The 18,695-nt window shown below is 45.3% G+C and overlaps 1 protein-coding gene and 1 long non-coding RNA gene across 3 annotated transcripts in view; one reads left to right on the forward strand and one right to left on the reverse strand.

Annotated features, from left to right (window-relative positions):
- Positions 1 to 14,405, forward strand: part of ENPP6 (ectonucleotide pyrophosphatase/phosphodiesterase 6) — a 32,872-nt gene extending 18,467 nt beyond the window's left edge. For both annotated transcript variants that reach the window (XM_061371829.1, XM_061371820.1), the window contains 6 exons: positions 485 to 596; positions 5,257 to 5,398; positions 6,412 to 6,591; positions 8,921 to 9,058; positions 12,827 to 12,950; positions 13,743 to 14,405. In XM_061371829.1, coding sequence (XP_061227813.1) covers positions 485 to 596; positions 5,257 to 5,398; positions 6,412 to 6,591; positions 8,921 to 9,058; positions 12,827 to 12,950; positions 13,743 to 13,963 — 917 coding nt within the window. In that variant the 3' untranslated portion in view covers positions 13,964 to 14,405. The remainder of the gene's footprint in view (positions 1 to 484; positions 597 to 5,256; positions 5,399 to 6,411; positions 6,592 to 8,920; positions 9,059 to 12,826; positions 12,951 to 13,742) is intronic.
- A 2,335-nt stretch (positions 14,406 to 16,740) lies between these two features.
- On the reverse strand, positions 16,741 to 18,185 carry LOC133222295 (uncharacterized). The gene is made up of 2 exons (XR_009728270.1): positions 17,999 to 18,185; positions 16,741 to 17,014 (listed from the first exon to the last, which is right to left on the reverse strand). It is a non-coding gene; the product is annotated as an uncharacterized LOC133222295 (long non-coding RNA).
- Positions 18,186 to 18,695: the final 510 nt, after the last annotated feature.

An 18,695-nucleotide genomic window follows, 5' to 3' on the forward strand; every position in this document is an offset into this window, starting at 1 on the left:
ACAGATTTAATAGTGGAGTGCCAGTATCACATAATAAAATACAGTTTATAGAGGATATTACAACGTAAGATACAGTGTGTCTAACTGGAAAGTATTTGTTGAACTTCCAGGGAACAATATCTAAATCTATTACTTTGGAAGCCTGGAAATGAGGCTACGTGACCACAGTAGTTGAAAGGAAAACAAGCTAGCGGTTTAGGTGGAAACTGTCTGCCCCGAGGGAGCCAAGAGTTTTTGTGTGGGAAGGTCACACAGAGACCTTCCTTTTAGAGAGGAAAATACAAAGGTCCAATGTAAGGTTTGCTGCAAGCACTCGTCAAACCAGCCTCTCGCCCCATTTTCCCTTTCCAACCACAAGGTTTCCTGCAGGGAAGGTGTAAGGTAAATAATGTCACAGGGAACTTACAGACCTGAACCCGGGCCCCACGGTGTGGGGTCTGTGATCAAAGTGGAACAGCAGAGCTTACCACATTTTTCATTGCAGGTTGCGAGGTCGAAATCCTGGGAGTCAGACCAAGCTATTGCCGCGAGTACTTCAGCGTCCCCACAGACAAAAACTTTGCAGATGCCATCAGCGATGCTCTTGAGTCTTTGCGGTACGTCATTAGGGTTCTGCAGGGTGGGGTTTCCTCTCGCAAGGATAAGTGTTTGGGTTCGCTATCAGCCTTGCTCTAGGGAGGTGCTCAGGATTAGATACCAGTAGGAAGATGGGAGCTGAGACTGTTTTGTAGCACTGTCATAGACACATCGCCATAACAGAAATAGGCCCTTACGTTAAGATCAGAAGGTAAGATGTGATCGTTTCCATGAGTAGGTTACAACACAGAGGAGACGTCCCAACTTACTGTTTTTAATTTGCTGTTTCTAACCACTTCAAGATCAGTCTGTGAGTATCTGTTCACTGACCCGCAAGAGCAGACTTTGAAATCCTTGGATTTAGAGAGGGATTCTGGGAATTTGGAAGTTCCAAAATTCACCTCTGGTCACTTGTTTGGGTTCAACACTTAAGCTCCTTCCACATTTTAGAACATCTCAGTCACAATGACTTTCTAGTGGGCATTCCTGTTGTGCAAATATGAACATAGACAAGGCTAGGCTAGGCTAGGATAAGATGGTATGAAATGAAATGAAATGGAATAGAACAGTTCAGTTGGAAGGGACCTATAGTGTTCATCTAGCCCAGTTGATGGGAATGAAGGTACAGACAACTCCTAGGAAAATCATGTTCCACACCCAGCTTTCCAGTTCCACCGTATCTCATCTAAACATTAACAAGTGACAATTACACATAGGTTGCAAAATCAGGGGAAATTGTGTGGAGCCAGTGCCTTACCTTAGCTATAACTAAGCATCCTCTTTAAAACGATTCATATTTGGTTGGTTTCATAATTTATCCAATCTCAGGGTACATTTCTACTTTGCTGCTTGTGTACAGCCATAGCAATTTGAATCTGAAAAGTTCTGTGTTCAGATACTGAGTGCTGATTGCCCATAAAATAAAGGCTCCAAAATTATGAGACTGCTGCTGGAGATGTTGCTCCCAGTTGTACACTGGGTCCTGCTGCACACATGCTCACAAGTCACAGTGTCATTCACAGGCTGGGGCTTAAAGAAGCTGTGTCAGAACATGAAACATTTAATCCTGAAATGATTTAGCTTAGATTTTAAGGAATGCATCTGCATGTGACATGAGGAGGTCATCTGTGCCATCAGAGGCTTTCTGGAGCTTCTGCTACACTTTCAATTCACTGAATAAAAAAGGAAATGGAAGACTGAATACAGACACCAGCTCTGTCTGCTGGTGGAAACCCTGAATTACCATAGAAAGCTTTTGGGTCAGGTATTATTTGGGGATGGGTGAAGATATGCTTGAAGTTTCCTGCCTGGTTTCTATGAAGCATAAGGCTGCTCAAGACATTTTGCAGCTCTGTAATAGCGAACACGATTAAAAGTGAGGCACAAACTGTTGAAAGCTCCAGCCCTCCAAGCTGCTCTGTTGGGTTGCTGGAGCCCATTGAAAGAGTTTCAATAGCTCATTCACCCCGAGTCACAAGGCTGCTTGCTGCTTCCTTCGATGCAAAAGAAGGAAAGTGCAGGGACAGAACAGTGCCAGTGGGGCAGCTCAGAAGAGGTCAAAACTGGTGATTCAAGAGAAGAGCAAATCTCTGCCACCACAATGTCTGCCTTAAACACCAGCTACAGCCTGCTGAACAGCCCAAGTCCTACAGATTGTCCTGGACCTGCGGGAGGTCAGGTCTCTGGTATCCATTTACACACCATCCCTCTTGAATTTCTTGAATAATCATTTGAAGGTGTAAACACTTCAGGGATATACAATAAGAAAGGAGGGGAGAGAATGAACCAATTAAAGATCAGGTAGGTTTTCCTTTTCCTTTCTCTCATTCAATCCTCTTTGTTTAGTCCTTTAAAATTTAGCAGACTGTTGTCAATGCTGCTGTGCCAGCCCATAAGAAAAGCCTCTGAAATGCCCTTACTGTAGTCACATTCATTTATCAGGAGTTAGCATCTCTAGGTAGAAGAACCTTGAGCTGCATTTTACTGTCATTTACATCTTTTGCAAGAGCTTCTGACGCTTAAAGCTGTTCAAAGGCTGGCAAATGCAGTGTGTTTCCTTTCCACACCCCAGCTAATTGAAAAAGCCCATTAGGCTGAGGCTGGCACTAGCTCTGTGTGGGAAAACAGCCAGTGGCAAGGGCAGTCTGTCGCCTGGAGCAGTGCCTTGCTCATAGCAGGTATTAGTAGTTAATGAACTGCATTTATGCTCCCACCATGCAAACCTTACAGGGACTTCAGGGTAGAGAGACTGTTTGCACCTTGATGGCCTAGGGGTTAACCTGAATTTGGTTACAGGAAAGTCCTGGCCCATCTTAACTTCACCAAGGTCAAAGGGAGTTTTATCAATGCCCTCTGCAAGAGCAGGAGTATCCAACTCATCAGGCCGCTGAGCTCCTCTTGCAACCAAAGGGAGCCATCCTTCAGGAATATTCTCCAGTCTCTTCAAACAGATGCTTTGAGACCATTGTGCAGACAAAAAGTACACAAAACTAAGTCAAGCACCCATACTAGCAATTAAAACTAAAGCCTCCCTTATCTCTTCATAACTGTAATTTAAGGGCTGTTGTAGTCTACCTGTCTTTCTAGACAGATGTTATGAAGTTTGTGTGGTACTTGCAAAGCGTATTGATCAAATATAACACCCAGTATTGCCATTGATGCTGTCCAGCTTTCTTCAGCAAGCTTTCCTTAGCCATTTCTGTAAGAAGTACTGATGACCGGAGAAGACAGGACTAACAGTTAGAAAGACAGATTACTTCTTCTTTGCAAGCCCTGATCAAAGATACCAGGTTTTCCTAGGAAAACAGGTAAAACAAAGGCAAACCCAACCTTACAAGCTCTGGATGTGCTGTACACAATCCTGCAAACTCCTAAGCATGCCCCATAACTACAGCTTCTCCCACTGAAGTCATGTGCAAAGTTGAACATTCAACTGAATATACTGAGCCCTCACTGTGAAGTCTCACTGCAGCCTAAATAAGACCGTTTGTTTTATGCAGTAAATCTCTTTCTTAGCTTCTGTCTTGACTGAAATGGTCGTTTAGTCACAGGTGAGAATGCACAAAGCAGCCTAAGAAGCTAATTAATACAGGCAGCGCAGCAGAAGAAAACTATTTCAATAGGTTCACTGAGTGTGTATGCAGTGTAGGAATTACAGAGTTAAATCTTAGCAGTCAATTTATGCCTAATACAGATGGAAAGTAATGCTTACATGAAGCTGGGGGCTGTGAAGGACTGCTTCGTTTGAATGATTTTAGAATCATGAAGAGTGAGACAGAACACTGTTCTACAGAGCCAGCAGTGGAGAAATTCCCACCACAGCGAGACCTTCAGCTTCCTACAGGGCTGCTCCTCTGAGGCCTTCAGCAAACTTACAAATGTAAATGGCAGACCCTAGTTCATGCTTAAAGTCCCTCACCTCTGATGTCTTCTCGTCTGTCTCACTCATTACATCACATTAATCTGAGAATCTGGACCTGTCAGGACATCACACAAAGTCTTTTTGTAGGGGTCTTGATCTGGATGAAGGCATGTATTGTGGATGGCACACCCTGTCATATCTTAATAACAGTAGAAGAAGACTGTGTTTGAGCTTCATGAGTGTAGATTTGTGATTTTATCCACACAACTGCTCTCAGGGAGCTTTACAGTGAACCATGAAGTGGACATGAAAATGTAATTAAGCCCTGATGTATGCACTATCCACACTAATTAGGCTGAAGGCATTCAGTGCAGAAATGTGTGATCAGCTAAATTTGTGCAGCTCTGAGATTACCGGTGCTTCCCTTAATAATAATTAAGTTTCCCTTAATAATAAAAACACCACTGAACATTTCTCCCCAGTTCATACCACTTGGCAAGGTCATGGAAAAGCTCGTCCTGAGTTGACCTTGGTGATTTGGAAGACCTCACGCAGGAGAAAGACAGAAGCGCCAAACTTTAATTAAAGCACATTTTACTGGTAATTCCCACAATCCTTTTAATAACGGAATTCAGCACAGAAATCAGTATTTCTTCTGGGTCCTTCTTTGTCCTTAAAGGAAAAGCTGCCTTCCTTATTCAAAGAGGCAGTAGAGGGCTGCCAGGCCAGCCTTTATCTGTACATGACAGTCTGTACCTGGAAGCTCTGATGGGATCTCAGGCAAACTCAGGGGACTCTGGGCATGAACAGAATCATACAATGCTTTGGGTTGGAAGGGACCTTAAAGCTCATCCAGCTCTAACCCCCTGCCATGGGCAGGGACACCTCCCATTAGACCAGGTTGCTCAAAGCCCCGTCCAACCTAGCCTTGAACACTTCCAGGGACGGAGCAGCCACAGCTTCTATGGGCAGCCTGTGCCAGTGCCTAACCACACTCACAGTAAAGAACTTCCTTATAGCTTACCTGAATCTGCCCTGTTGAAGTTTGAACCCATTACCCCTTGTCCTATCACTACACTCCCTTATGAAGAATCCTTCTGCAGCATCCCTGTAGGCCCCCTTCAGATACTGGAAGGCTGCTATGAGGTCTCCTGCTATGAGGAATAATGAGCCCAGCTATGCAACAGCAGGTAGGAAAGCACAGGCTGGAAGCAGAAAACGAGGTTTTGTAGCTCTGTGTGTGGAAAGGACAAGGTTGGCAGCCAGGAGCAATCCATGTTCATCAGCCTCTCACTCCTTCACCTCCCTCCCACCTCCAGCAATGGCAGTGCAGAGATGGCCGCAGTGTACTATGAGCGTATTGACGTGGAAGGCCACCACTATGGTCCTTCATCCCAGCAGCGTAAGAATGCTTTGAAGGAGGTGGACAAAGCCTTGAGCAACATGATCACGCTTATCAAGGTGAGTGGCATCCGAAAAACCAGCTCCCAGCTGAGTCTGGAAAAGGCTTTTAAACCTGCCCTTTCTGGCATGGCCAAGAGCTTAGTTCCTGCCTGTTAGTTGGGTTTGTTGGCTGTGAACTTTCAATTCCTGAGAAAAAGAGGCTACCAAAGAGACATGGATGTCAAGGCACCATTCCCCTAATTTTATTTTCATCGATGCTGTTATAATCCTCCTAATGGATTATTATACCGATAGTCCCAGGAAGCTGTAAACCAATATAGATGTTGCTCTGTTTATAACTTGTGTTGTTGGCTGGGCTTTATAGTAGGCAAACAAAACAAAACTGTTTGCTTCCTAAGGTTTGTGGAATCACACAATTAACTTTTATAGCAGTTTTTATGTGCTGTTCAGAACTCTGTACTTTAAACCTTGTTTTAAAAAACATTATCTAAATGATACTGCAGTGAGAAAAGGAGGACACAAATCTTTTGGTCAAATGTCAGTTCTGTGAATTCTTCTGACAATGATTGGAGTTCTTTAGGAGTTCCAGTGAGGAGAGGAATATGTATTTTAAATTTCACTAAATTATAAAAGCTCTGATGCTAAGTGTTTGTGCTTGGGAGGAGAAGAGAGGAACACTCCAGCCACAGGTAGCACCATAATGAAGTTGCTCTTCCCCAGCTGTTTTGGCCTACATATGAAGAACAATTGGGTAAAATCCTGTCTAGGACCAATGGGACAACTAGTTTGTGGGGCTGGGATGTAGGACTTGGTTATTTAGCAGCGGCATGGATTTACTTTGGAAAATCTCTCTTTGGAACTAACCTCTCAGACTCTTCCAGGGCAGCAAGTGAGAGTCAACGTCCACCAGTGTGGGTGGTAGCAAAGCACATTGCAGGGCATTTGTGGCCATGCTCCTTCTGGCCAACTTCCCTTAAATCAGTGGGGTCAAATGGGGATTAAGATTATCCAGTGGGCACAGTGTGAAGCTCTAACCTGTCCTTAACGGCTGTCATGCACTCACTTCACAGAGCAAGGGCCTTCAGAATGACGTCAATGTCCTCCTCTTCTCTGATCACGGGATGACAGACATCTCCTGGGTGGACAAAGTGATTGAGCTGAAAAACTATATCAATATGAGTGATACCATACAAATGAAGGACAGAGGACCTGTTGTGAGCCTCTGGCCAGCTCCAGAGAAGCATGCGGAGGTGAGTGCAACTTAATTGTGTTTACTCAGTTTTATGTTTCCTTGATTTTTATGACATTTGTCTCTTTTGTTTGCTCACAACATCTAAGTCCTGCTCCCAGAGATATGTGTAAAAGTTAACCTGGGGCTCTTATTGGGAGTCAGATTTAGGTCCTGTGACACTCTTGTGACACTGGTTTCTGGAGGGAAGTCACAGGAGGCAAATTACAAAGCATGAACTTTCACCATTATTTGGCACAGATAACTGTTTTCAAAGCCCACCACTATGTACTGCTGATAAATAGCTAAAAGATTTTAGTTCAAAATCCGTTTTCAGGATTTCTTAAACATATATTAGTTGATTCTATGATTCGATGATTTATGGACACTCCAGCTGGGATTTCCAAACAGTCAGCGGCAGGTCTGGCATTCATATTCCAGTAAAGTTCCATAGAGTTTGAGGAATCACTCCATTAGTCTGGAATTGCAAAACATAATTCTTTACAATATTGTCCTTTGAAGACTGTTGATGAATAAGTGTGTTGGATTGAATCAACCACAAAAGCCCAAGGCCAGAACTGCAGGATTTTGAGGGACAAATTAAAACAATACAGAAAAAAATTGAGAAACCACTTGAAAAGAATGAAAATGCAGCATCTGTAACTAACAGACTAGTACTTCAACCAGAAAGCAGGGCTTGAGACGTCACTGTTGCTGTCCTCAATATGGCTGAGTGGATGTACAGAACAGGCCACGCAAGCTCCAGGTGAATAACTCTGTTTTCTGTGTTATGTTTTAGCCAGGTCCAGTCTATTGTAGCTTATGCAGAATTTGTTTGAAGAGAATCCTTGCTATGTTTGGTCCCAAACAGGCTCTGCAGGAATTGTGTAGCTGTGATATTCTGAACATTACAAATTAGTGCCAGAACTGAAAGCTCACTTAGAGGTGTATGTAAGCAGTTCACAGTCAGTGCTCCTGTAAGGGACTGCAGCGTTTACATGTGCTCTCCTCATCCTGAACTCAGAGATCTCTGTTTTTGTATGCCAGACCTTCAAGCAAGGTCAAGCACAAGTTGCAACTTCATGCAGACATGCGGTCTCTTCTGACAAAGCTCTCAAGTACATGCTTCTCTCTCATTAAACAGCATAATATTCCTAGGAGAATAAAGTACAATGCCTTACACCATGGTTTTGTTTTCTTCCTTCATTTCTTTTTAGGACTTCTTACTGGAGTGTTGCTTTTCTACAGCAAAATAAAGTTGATTTTCTGTTTCCCAATAGCCAGGCTCCTCTATTCTTAATTTACTTTAAACACACATGTTTAGGAATTAAATAGTATCATAACATAGAGGTTACCACCTTTAAGAGTCACCCCATTTTGAAGCACCTGAGGTACTGGTGAAACACCAGGACCACTCTCCAGTCCAGGTCATGGTGGGAGGGTCTGGCTGAGTGGCACCATCACACCCTGGTGCCATCCCTGTGGCAACTACGTATAAACACAAATCTCTTGCACACATATACATACACACAAGTGGACATAGCTAAAAAGCTAGTGAAGAACCTTTCATTATTTGCAGAATTGAGCTATTTATTCCTGAAGATTCTATATGTTTTTGAAAAAAAGCAATGTGTGTTCTGGGGACTCCAATAATGGCCTTCTTTACGGCATATGAACATCTTCTTTAGGCATTGAAAGTATTTGTCTGAATAATTTGTCCACATTTGCGTGACTGTATTCATGACAGTATGATTAACATTAATAAACCACTTGTAGGGCATTGTACAACTTCAAAGCCTCAGGCATTGGCTGATTAACCTCACAGCATCCTTACGAAGCAGGTAACTAAGCACTATATAACTATGATAGGGATTGACTGGTTATGTGTTAAGAAACACAGGTGAGATGACATTAGCTGCTTGCTTAAGAGCACAGAGAGAGAATAGGTGGCATAGAATAGAGGCCAAAGCCAACATCCCTTTTCTGCGTCTGTACCCAGTCCACATAGTGCTTTTGGGCATGTTTCACCACTTAGCTTACTGTCTCCTGTGATGGTCTGATTTCTACCGGTCTACCTCTGTAGGTTGGTACACTCGCATATATTCATTGAGTGCATGTATTACAAATGCATATAATACCTGAATTCATGCATTCCTATGTGTTTATGATCCAAGTTTTGAGAACCTGCTAAACCACACATACAGTCACATCTTTGGATCAGAAAAGTCCCAGTTTGAATGTGCCATTAAAGGAGCTCAGCCATTTTACAGATTTAGGTGTTTCTGGGTACCCATAGGTGTGTATATGTTCTTTACAGCCATGAGGTGTCCTAACATTTGTTTTCTTTGCAGATATATCAGAAGTTGAAAGGTGTGGAACACATGAACGTTTATAATGTACAGGATATTCCAGACCGGTTTTTCTATAAAAAAGGAAAATTCGTGTCTCCTCTGACTCTCGTGGCTGAGAAGGGATGGTTCATAGTAGAGGTAAAATAGAGAAACAAAATACTTATACATGAATGTGGAAAGTTGCAATATATATGAAAACAATCAGAAAAACGTAACAATTCCAAGTGTTACATCCTTCACTTGGGCTGACTACAAAACTGATGCCAAATATTGCAGTGTGCTCGCAACAGCCTAAAGGCACAGCAGCTCTGCTGATGGTAGGCAAAGTTAAATAGTCAAGGTGGTTCTTTTTTCTGCATTGTCATAAAACAGGAGGAGTTTTGTTTCCCATTCCAGTTTTATTGCTTTACTTCTCTTCCCCCTGCCTTCACCTCAGACAGAATAAGGTTGTTTCCATTTCAAGACCTTGCTGTCCCTCTATTCAGCTGTACTTTGTGGCAACTTTTGCTTCTGCCTGGCTTCCCACCCACCAGACCCTGTCCTAAAAATACCTAATTTCCCCCGTGTCCTCCAGTCTCAAAAGGGTCAGACTGGGGAGTTGCTCCTTAGAGATGCTCGGCGCACACACTGCAATCTGGTAGCTTGCTAAGCACACAAGAAGAGATTTTTCATAACAACGTATGTTGTTACTATAATTATTGTCTTTAGTATTTTGTCCTTGTATCACCACTGATCGTCTCCACATTACAGCTATTAACAGCATCTCCGACAGCTCAGAGGTGAGGCAGCTTACATAGCTTCCAAGTGGGTAAAGTGGGAAGCAGTACTGAGTGATTTGCCCAAGGCCATACATTAAGTCAGTAAGGTGGTGACAGAGCCAAGGAGTTTTTACACTGTCCCAGTGTAGTCACTGCCTTGCAGATCACTGTAACTCAGTTGAGCATCTTCTCTCATGACCCTCAGAGCTACTGCTCACCAGGCTTTGCTCAAGATGACCCACACCACCACATTTCTCACTATCTAACCTGACTTTAGGGTAATAATTCCTACAGCTGAGTACAAATGTGCCTCTCCAAAAAACTCCAATTGCTTTTGAGTGCATTTCTGTTTAAAACCCATTTCTGGTTAAAAAGAAAATATACATATAAAAGCTGGAGTTCAGATTCAGGCACCTGAAGCAGGAATCTGAACCATTTTTGCCAAAACAACTTTCAAAAATTGCAACTCAACCCTTTTGTATCAAACTCAACCCAGAACATTTTTACATATTCTGTGGGAAAAAAAGAAAGGCACTTTAAAAAATATCATTGAAACTGTGACAAACCTTAATAACAGTGCAGCAAACACTGCTGCCGTGGTAATTATTGCTGTCTCTCTGCCCATTCCTTCCCATTGTTTCTGATTTTCGAGAATGTCCTCTCATTGATGCTGTCAGGTTTTCCTTCTCCTCAGTACATTTTCATTGTCTGTGAAGGGGATGTGAACATGAAAGTTTCCTGTCATGTTTTTAAAGCAATAATTGAGCCTTCTATTATACTTTCTGCCCAAACCACTGCAGAGAGGATGTTTAGCTCTTCCTTATCATGCTCACGGGGTGTTTTACTCTCTGTTGGATAGTGGATAGCTATAAGCTGTTTGAAAAAGGGGAATCAGGGGGAGGGGAGGGGAGGAGGAATGTGTCTGAAAGATCCATGTTTTGTTGGGTTTTTTTCCAGCAAGGAGCATAGGAACAAAGCCATCTGCATTTTGGTTAAAGCAGGATGAGGAGGGATTTCATGAACCTCCAGCTGTATCGAAGCTGGTCTGCTGACATTATCTCAGTCTCTCCACATGAGTGACAGGTCCCTATCCTTTGAGCAGAATGTTCCCCAGCTGCTCTTCTGCACGCAACAATGGCTTTAATCCTCAGGGCTGCGTGCTCACCCTGCATACATCCCAGTGTACTTCCCAAGTTTTAGGGAACAGGTGCTGTACAGCTTCTAAACTTGCACAGCACATGCAGGGGAAAGTCCGTTACCGACAGTCCCAGACATGCCTGCTTCATCCTTGAGGAGCAACGCTAGACCAGCCTTGGGCTGAGCCTGAAAAGTCACAAAGTTGAGTCCTTGGTCCCACTGGGCTTGCCAAAGCAGGCATGTCAGAGTGCTGCCAGTGCCCTGGCTCCAAAGGAGCCTCGGGGCTTTGTGGGGTTTGCTATAAGGCTTCCAGAGCCTGATGCACTAGAAGGGCAGCACTGCGATGCTTGCAGAGCCCTTTCCCTCAAGCTGCTGCTGCTAACGGCTCCATTTCATGAGCTCCCACTTCAGCTGCAGCTGTGAAAGAGAGTACTGTGTTTTCTCTCATCCAGCTGGCAGCGGCTGTGACTGCACATCTAGCTGTGAACAGGTATCTCCTGGTGTCTTGGTGGGTGATGGGGAGGCACACTGCCTCCTGCGCTTGACATCCCTGGAGGAGCAGCTGAGCCCACGACACCTCACAGGACCATGGAGGGGTGTAGCTTCAGCAATGTCGTGATACTGCCAAAGAAACACCACAAATTAGAGGTGGCTTGGCTTGTGTGAAGCTGTTGCTAACAAAAGCAGTACAGGTTGCCTGATGGTGAGCAACCCAGTGACAATTAGTCCCCAGGAACCACAGTAAGCAGAGCTGCAATGTAAGGAGGTGCTATGGTAGGAAGAGGGGAAGGAGTCTATTTTCCCCTTGGCTTGCTGAGTGTTATCAGTGAAATAGATGGGGACAAGGAAAGACATTTAATTTGTCAGCTAGTATTGTTTAATTATCTGGTACATCTGCTGGGTCCCCTGGAAAACAGTTGGAAAAGCTACACCTCATAGCCATAATCTCTGCTGTCCTCAGTGCTCCTGCACTTGGGAAGAGGAGGAACATGAAAATCAGGCAAAATAAATGTTTGCAAAAGGAAAGGGATCCTTGGTCAATCTGCCTCACTATCTGCAGGGGCTGCAGCACCACTCGTACCACTCATGGGAATGTGGGAGAGACTCTGCTAGGGCATCTTCTGTGCTTCCATGATGGAGTGTGAAGCCCAGACCTGGCTGCTTAGGGAACTGTAGCTCCTTTTCTGCAGTGACTGGAGAAATTAATGCCAGGGGTCTAATGAACTGACAGCTGATGGTTTTGACTAAGTTATGGGGATATCTGTAGTGTCATATCTGCCGCCAGCCCTAGGGAGCATAGGACAAGAGAAACTCACAGAGACGTTGGTCCAGCATTTTGGGCAGCCCCTATGGACTGCTGCTCCTGAGGGGGCACTGCTGTAGGTAGTCTGGTAAGAGCTGTTAATACAAAGCAGAAGAAATTAAGGAAGGAATTTAAAAGTATGAGTTAAGTGCAATATGGACAAGGAAGAATGAGAATTATGATGACAAATTATTAAAGCACGGATGCACTTAGCAGGGATAAAAAACAGAGTTGTCTATGCCAAGGAGAGGGGACTGAGCCTGTGCTCCTCAGTGCTCTAATACTAAAACAAGCAGGGAGAAGATATAATAATCATTAGAAAGTATATAGCAGGGGTGATATTGTATTGTTTAGGCTGACTAGCCAAACGAAGCAAAAATGGCTCTTTTTTCTATGTTGCCAATGGCATGCTAGGCAGAACAATGCACCGTCAGACCCATCCTAACACGCAGTGGGAGAGGGACACCAGCATGCTTAAATGTGTTGCACACAGCTGTGATACTTTGTGCTCACAGCAGAACTTTGGATGTGTGAGAGGCACAAAGTTGTCCTCCCTGCTCACCCCGGAGGTGGGCTGCTGGCTGAGGCGGCAAAGCGGGGGGGGCTGGTGGGGTGGTACAGCAAGTGGGGGTGCAGCATGGCACCCCACAGCACCCCGCACACAGCCCAGGAGACAGGCACTAACTGTGCTCTGCTGTCGTTGCCCAGAGCAGGGACAAGCTCCCCTTCTGGGAGAACGGGACGGGGAGGAAGGAGGCCTGGCAGAACGGCTGGCACGGCTACGACAACGAGCTCATGGACATGAGAGGCTTCTTCCTCGCGTATGGGCCAGGTACAGTGCCGCCATCCCCGGTGTCCTGCTCCCCCACAGCCCCACGGCCCTGGCACAGTATCCCTGCAGCTCCTGGCATGTCAGGACCTCGATGTGGCACTCTGCGATGCCCCAGAATTACAAATAGATGGCAGGATTTCCCCACTATGGCTGGATAACAGGCAGGCTCCTAGTTCTGTGTCTGTTTTATAGCTAGAGAAACAAGGCAGAGGGATGTGAAGGGATTTGATCAGCCCCTCTCTGACATCCCAGCACAGTAACTTTATCCCCTTGCCCTATTTGCCTAAATTTTAGCCTACATTTTTAATTCTATTTGAAACACATTTGTCCTCCTTTTGTTGGTGGATTCACACTCACTAACACAGAGCCCTTTCTCTGGGAAGGCCGCAGCATCCCTCACCCACCTGTCTGATGGGCAGACACAAAACCCCTGGTTTCCATTTCATCAGGCCCTTTAAACACTGCTGAGCACCAGGCTACAGCTGCAGACAGGAGCAAAAGCAAAGAAGAATGTACAATGCAATTATTGCAGGCTATTAAATCGACTAAGCACACACAGTGAAGTAGCTCCTGTAATTAATATTTTTTTAAGGTTTTAAGTTTTTAGACTAAAATTGGACTAGAAGTAAAAATAATGAATATAAACATTCAGAATGTTTTTGTTGGGCTATGTTGTAAATTGTATAGCATGCCACATCCCATCCTGCCCTTGCCCCACAGCACCCCACGCTTCAGCAGCTGAGCCCCAAGCCGTATGATGCCAGCTCCTCTCTTTTGCCTGTTTCCCTGCAGATTTCCGATCCAACTACCGAGCACCTCCCATCAGATCCGTGGATGTTTACAACATCATGTGCAGCCTGGCAGGGATACAGCCGCTGCCCAACAATGGCTCCTGGTCCAGGGTGGAATGCATGCTCCGAAACACGGCCCCCTTGGCACCGCTGGCCCCGCGCAGCTGTGCCCTACTGCCAGCTCTGCTGCCCCTGCTGGCCGTGCCCATCTCCTTACTGTGACCCCAGCACTGCCGCGGTGTCACCAGCAGCGCCACCCCTCTCTTTTCTTCTTCGTTCGAATAATAGCTTCATTAATAGAGTGCCGCCTCCCACTGCTCCACCAGCCGTGAATCTGACCCGTCCTGCCTTTACAGCGGTTATAACAGGAAGCCGGTTCCGTGCTGCTCCAAACACAGCCAGGGATGTCGGTGTTGCTGCTCCAGATCTACAGCACTGGCAACAGCAGCAGAACCCACAAAATTTCTGGTGGGTGCACGTGGGGATCTCTGAGCACCAAACACATCTTAACCCAGCAGCTGGGAGGCTCAGCCTGGCCCCCAGCCAGGCCTGGCCAGCCCAGGGTGGAGATAGACCTCTGTGCATTTAACTGAGTTCTTTCTGATTCATTCCTTCACCTCCAGCTCCCTCACCAGCACAGCCCCAACTTCTTACAATGCCAAGCCCTGTCTGTACTGAGTTGTTCTCAAAGAGCTTTGCTGAGTGACCATAACACTGAGAGAGGTGATGGGTGGGAGAGCAGCCAGAGCATCCTGCTTCTCTCAGCCTCTCTTTCTTCGTTTTCCACAAAGCGAGGCCTGGCCCTGCACACCTCCAGGGTCGGGCTTTCCTCATGGACCACGGCAGCAGGGAGGGCTGGGAAAGGGAAGAGTGATCGAAATCCTCCACTTCAAAACCAGTAGGACAGTGAAAAGTCACCGGGACACACAGGGGTCAGGAGAAAGAAGGATGAGGAATCCTGGCAATTAACAGCCTCTCTGCCTCTCCTGGTGAAGACAGTATAATCTGCTCAGGTTTTGGGGTTTTGTACCTAGTTGTACCTGAAGGCTTTTCAACACTTACTGCTCTCTCCACTGCTGCCTGGTGAGCAGCACATTCCCCTCTAACCTGCGGCAGGGAGAGAGGTCTGTACTGATGGATCTCCCACCCTCTCAGTTAATCCTAGCTAAGATTTCCACCACGGGCTGTCAAGCCCAAGCAAAGTCATAGCAGCACTGTTCAGTAGCAGGAAAGGATAGAGCTATTGTCAGAGGTGCCTTTGGGAGTGCTCAGCGCTTGTTCTGATATACCTCTGAACCAGGAGCTTTCCATGACAAACTGCCTTTGGAAGGATTTAGGTCCCTCCCCATGCAAAATAAACCTCTAGGACTTACTATTCCTGTGGATCCAGAGTCAAGCACGATCCACGTGTGTGCATGTGGTACACTGCTTGTAAGGGTGAATGATTACACTGCAGAAAAAAAACCAAACACCAAATTAAACTTGATAAAAGACTCTGTAATAGCCATAAAGATTTATGTAATGTGTTTTTAAAGCTCAAGTGAGCCATCAAATCAATTGGGGGAAGAAAAAAGGGAGAAAATCAGTCTTTGTTATTAGATTGTTGAGTATAAAAGGCAATTTAGTGCTTTCGAAGCATTTGCAGTAGCTGTAAAACAAGCACCTATTGTTCAGAGTTCCCTGTTGCTCTTTAATGGTCCAGGCTCGATGAATTTGCTGTAGCATATTTTTAAAGTGAAAAAAAATATCAGCATCCAAGAAACCAAATGACTAAATCACCAAGTTTTGTTTGAAAATCAACAGGATGCAGCCAGTGCCTACTAATGCCCCCCTCCCCCCCAGCCTGCCGTTTTAACTCTATAGCGAGCAGAACTCAAGGTCTTCTTACAGAAGAAAAGACCCTAAAATGATAGGGGTATATTCAGCTTCTCAATTATACCAACAGAAATTGGAAACAACAAATAGGGTCCCTCGAGTTGTTCCAAGGATGGAACATGACACATGGAACCAACACTGACCCTTGTGAGTACTTTGTGTAACTCATTTTTGTGACTGGTCATTTTGGTCAGTGGCCACATGCAAGGACCGCAGAGTAAATCTAATTGCAATCCGATTTGTTTGACCTTAATGGAAGCATCGTGTGTACGGCAAAAGGGGGTTTGGTGGCAGACCTGCAAGAAAGAAGCTCATTAGCTTCAGGAGAGCTACAGATTAGTTTTGAGAAGTGCATCTTTCTGCCTGGGAAGCACTGTACCTCTGAATCAGTTTGCATTCTCATTCCAAAATCACATCTCTTGACTCTTGCCTATTTTTCTGTATACTATGCAAAGGAGGCCGGTGTATTTTAAAACCTATTTCTGAATGATGTTTTTATACAATGACTGATTGTGAATGAGTGAATAATTCTAAGAATGGTGTTGGGGAAAATGTGCCTCTTTTTGTAAATGCTGTAAGGTTTGGGGGAAGAAAAAGACATTCCCATAATGCCTTGCCTTTCTGGTTTGATTGCTGCATCAAAGTGTGATAAACAGTGTTTGAAGCTTGTGCTGATTAATCATCAGAAAGATAAATGATAACATTGTTTAGAAATGGCAAAGCTGTCAGCATGTAAATTAGGGACATTAAAAACATCACACGAGATACTGTAGCTTGTATACAGAGTCCTTTTTTCCCCCATGCATTTCAATATTTAACCTGTTGAACATCCTCCCAGGGATATGTAATTCACATTAGCAAATGGACACAACAAACCATTTCTCCTTTGAACAGAAGCAAGCCCAGGATGCTCTCTCCAGACCCACTTCTCCAAGCCCACCACCACATCAGCTGCTTGCACAGAAGTTGGGTGCACTGTACCAGGGTTCAGTTGATTAAGGCTTTCCAGAGCCCTCATGGTAGACCTCAATTCCCAGCACGGGATGGTGCAGATGGCAGCAAGGTCTCAAAAACCAACACCAAGGGCCTTAAGGACAAGGGGCTCTAATCCTGCTTTAAGCTCCACAAACTAACAACGATGTTCATGGAAGAGATTGATCTAATAGAAATAAGTCTCCAGATCTACTCAGTGGGATTTATCTTGTCTTCCTTACATTAATTGACCACATGGACAGCGAGGGGATGATGGAGGAGAAGCAGTGCAGGTATACTAGTAAGCCCTTTAATTCACAGCAAGACCCCCTTTGAACTGGCAGCACTGCCTATGTGTGTCCAGAGATGCTCCCCTTGTGTCCAATGAACATGGGTCACACAAGCAGGAGGGTGCTGAGGGACCACCTGGATGGGGACAGCCTGGGAATCTGTCTCAGCTGCCCATAGCAGTTCCAAAAATAACAATTTCTCACCTAAATGGGATGCAAGTACCAGGACCTCACAACTAAGGGGTGAGTTAGAAGATCTTGTGGTGCTGGCCACCTTCCTTATCTCCTAATTGCTCAACAGGAGTCAGAACTCCCCACCTCAGGGTGAAATGCAGACCACGTGAGATCTGGGAAGCGAAAGGCATTGGAAAAGCTCCGTGTAACATCTCCTCCTCTTTTTCCCTGTAAGGCTGTGCAGGGCAGGCAGGAGGCTGCAAATCCAACAGGATTTTGTTAAGAAAACATGGCCTAATGAAAAGTTTGAAACCCTCTATTTGAGCATAATGAGTCTTTAATAGCTGCTTTGAAAGACAGCTTTCATCTCCATGGAAAAATGTGTTTTATGTAGGGATTGAAACGTTTTTATGTTAAGGGAAGGCTATTGAGGAGTGCTCAAGAATAAGAGCATTTCAGAATGGCAGTTGTCTGGACACCATAATTCTCGAGCTTTGTACAGGTGTTTACAGCTGTATAGATCAGTCTGATAAAATCTGGATTATACAGAAGTCACTATGGACTTGCAAACCAGCATAACGTTATCTCAGATCTGGCAAGTCTGTATCAACGGCACTGTTTCTGCTCTACCAGCCCAGCTCTGTCAGGAAATCACTGCAGCCTGCCCAGTGCTGCCTGGTCTCCCACTATCCCTGCCTAGCACCCATTTAGTGGCTTCCTTTGAAGCCACACCACCACCACCACCACCACCATCCGATGAGGCCGCCTGTTTCCACTGCTCTAACTGGTTTCCTGGCTGTCTTGGAAGTGTCACCCACTGGACCTGCTGACAAGCTCCCGCTCTGGAGCAGAAGACATCCATCAGCAGCAGCACTGCAAGGAGTGCAGTCTCCTGCATCGGGACTGGGATGGCTGGGGGAGGCGAGAGGAAAGAGCCCTCATTTACCAGTGCAGAGCTCAGGGTCTGCCAGGTCTGGGAATACCTTGGAGCAGAGAAGGGGAGAGGCAAGCAGCTTCCTTGCATAAAAAATGGGGTGATTTACATAGGCAGAGCTGGGAAAAATCAGTACATTTTAGGCGGGAGGACTGAAGCGAGCGAAGTAACAATCCAAACTTTTCCTTCACTCTGTGTTTCTCATTGCTATTCTCTCCTCTCCCTCCCCATAATTCTCTTTCTGTTACCCTTTATCCTATAGCTGATTCTTCCTGCCACAACACCAAACCCCACCACGCCAAACCTGCTGACTCCATGCAGTTTCCTGAGTGAGCTTGCTTCTGCTTTGAGTTCAATAGGAGGAAGAACAACCTCAGGGGGACATGGGTGTTTACGTGGCCCTTAATGATCCTTGACAGGAATCAGCTGGATATACTTCCAAATGCAGAGGACTTGGGCTGCATGTACAGCTGTTTGTGTTGTTATTAAACCCTGATCCCACTAGTGGGAAACAAAGCAATGCAGGAGAGGGGAGCAGGGTGCAGCAGGGATGAGTGACACAGCTCCTTGCTTTGTTCTCACTGACAGCTTTGCTCTAGGTTAAACATGGCACCCTTGTGTTAGGCAGTCCCAGTGGTGCAGCTCAGGAGGGCTCTGAGCTCTCATCAGCACAGGGGGACTCTCATTAAAGCAATGAAAGACAGCAATG

Source organism: Neopsephotus bourkii, unplaced genomic scaffold, assembly GCF_033783945.1.
Source record: "Neopsephotus bourkii isolate Nb327-2 ecotype Australia unplaced genomic scaffold, CSIRO-AGI_Nbou_v1 NB_168, whole genome shotgun sequence".
Lineage (NCBI taxonomy): Eukaryota > Metazoa > Chordata > Aves > Psittaciformes > Psittacidae > Neopsephotus > Neopsephotus bourkii.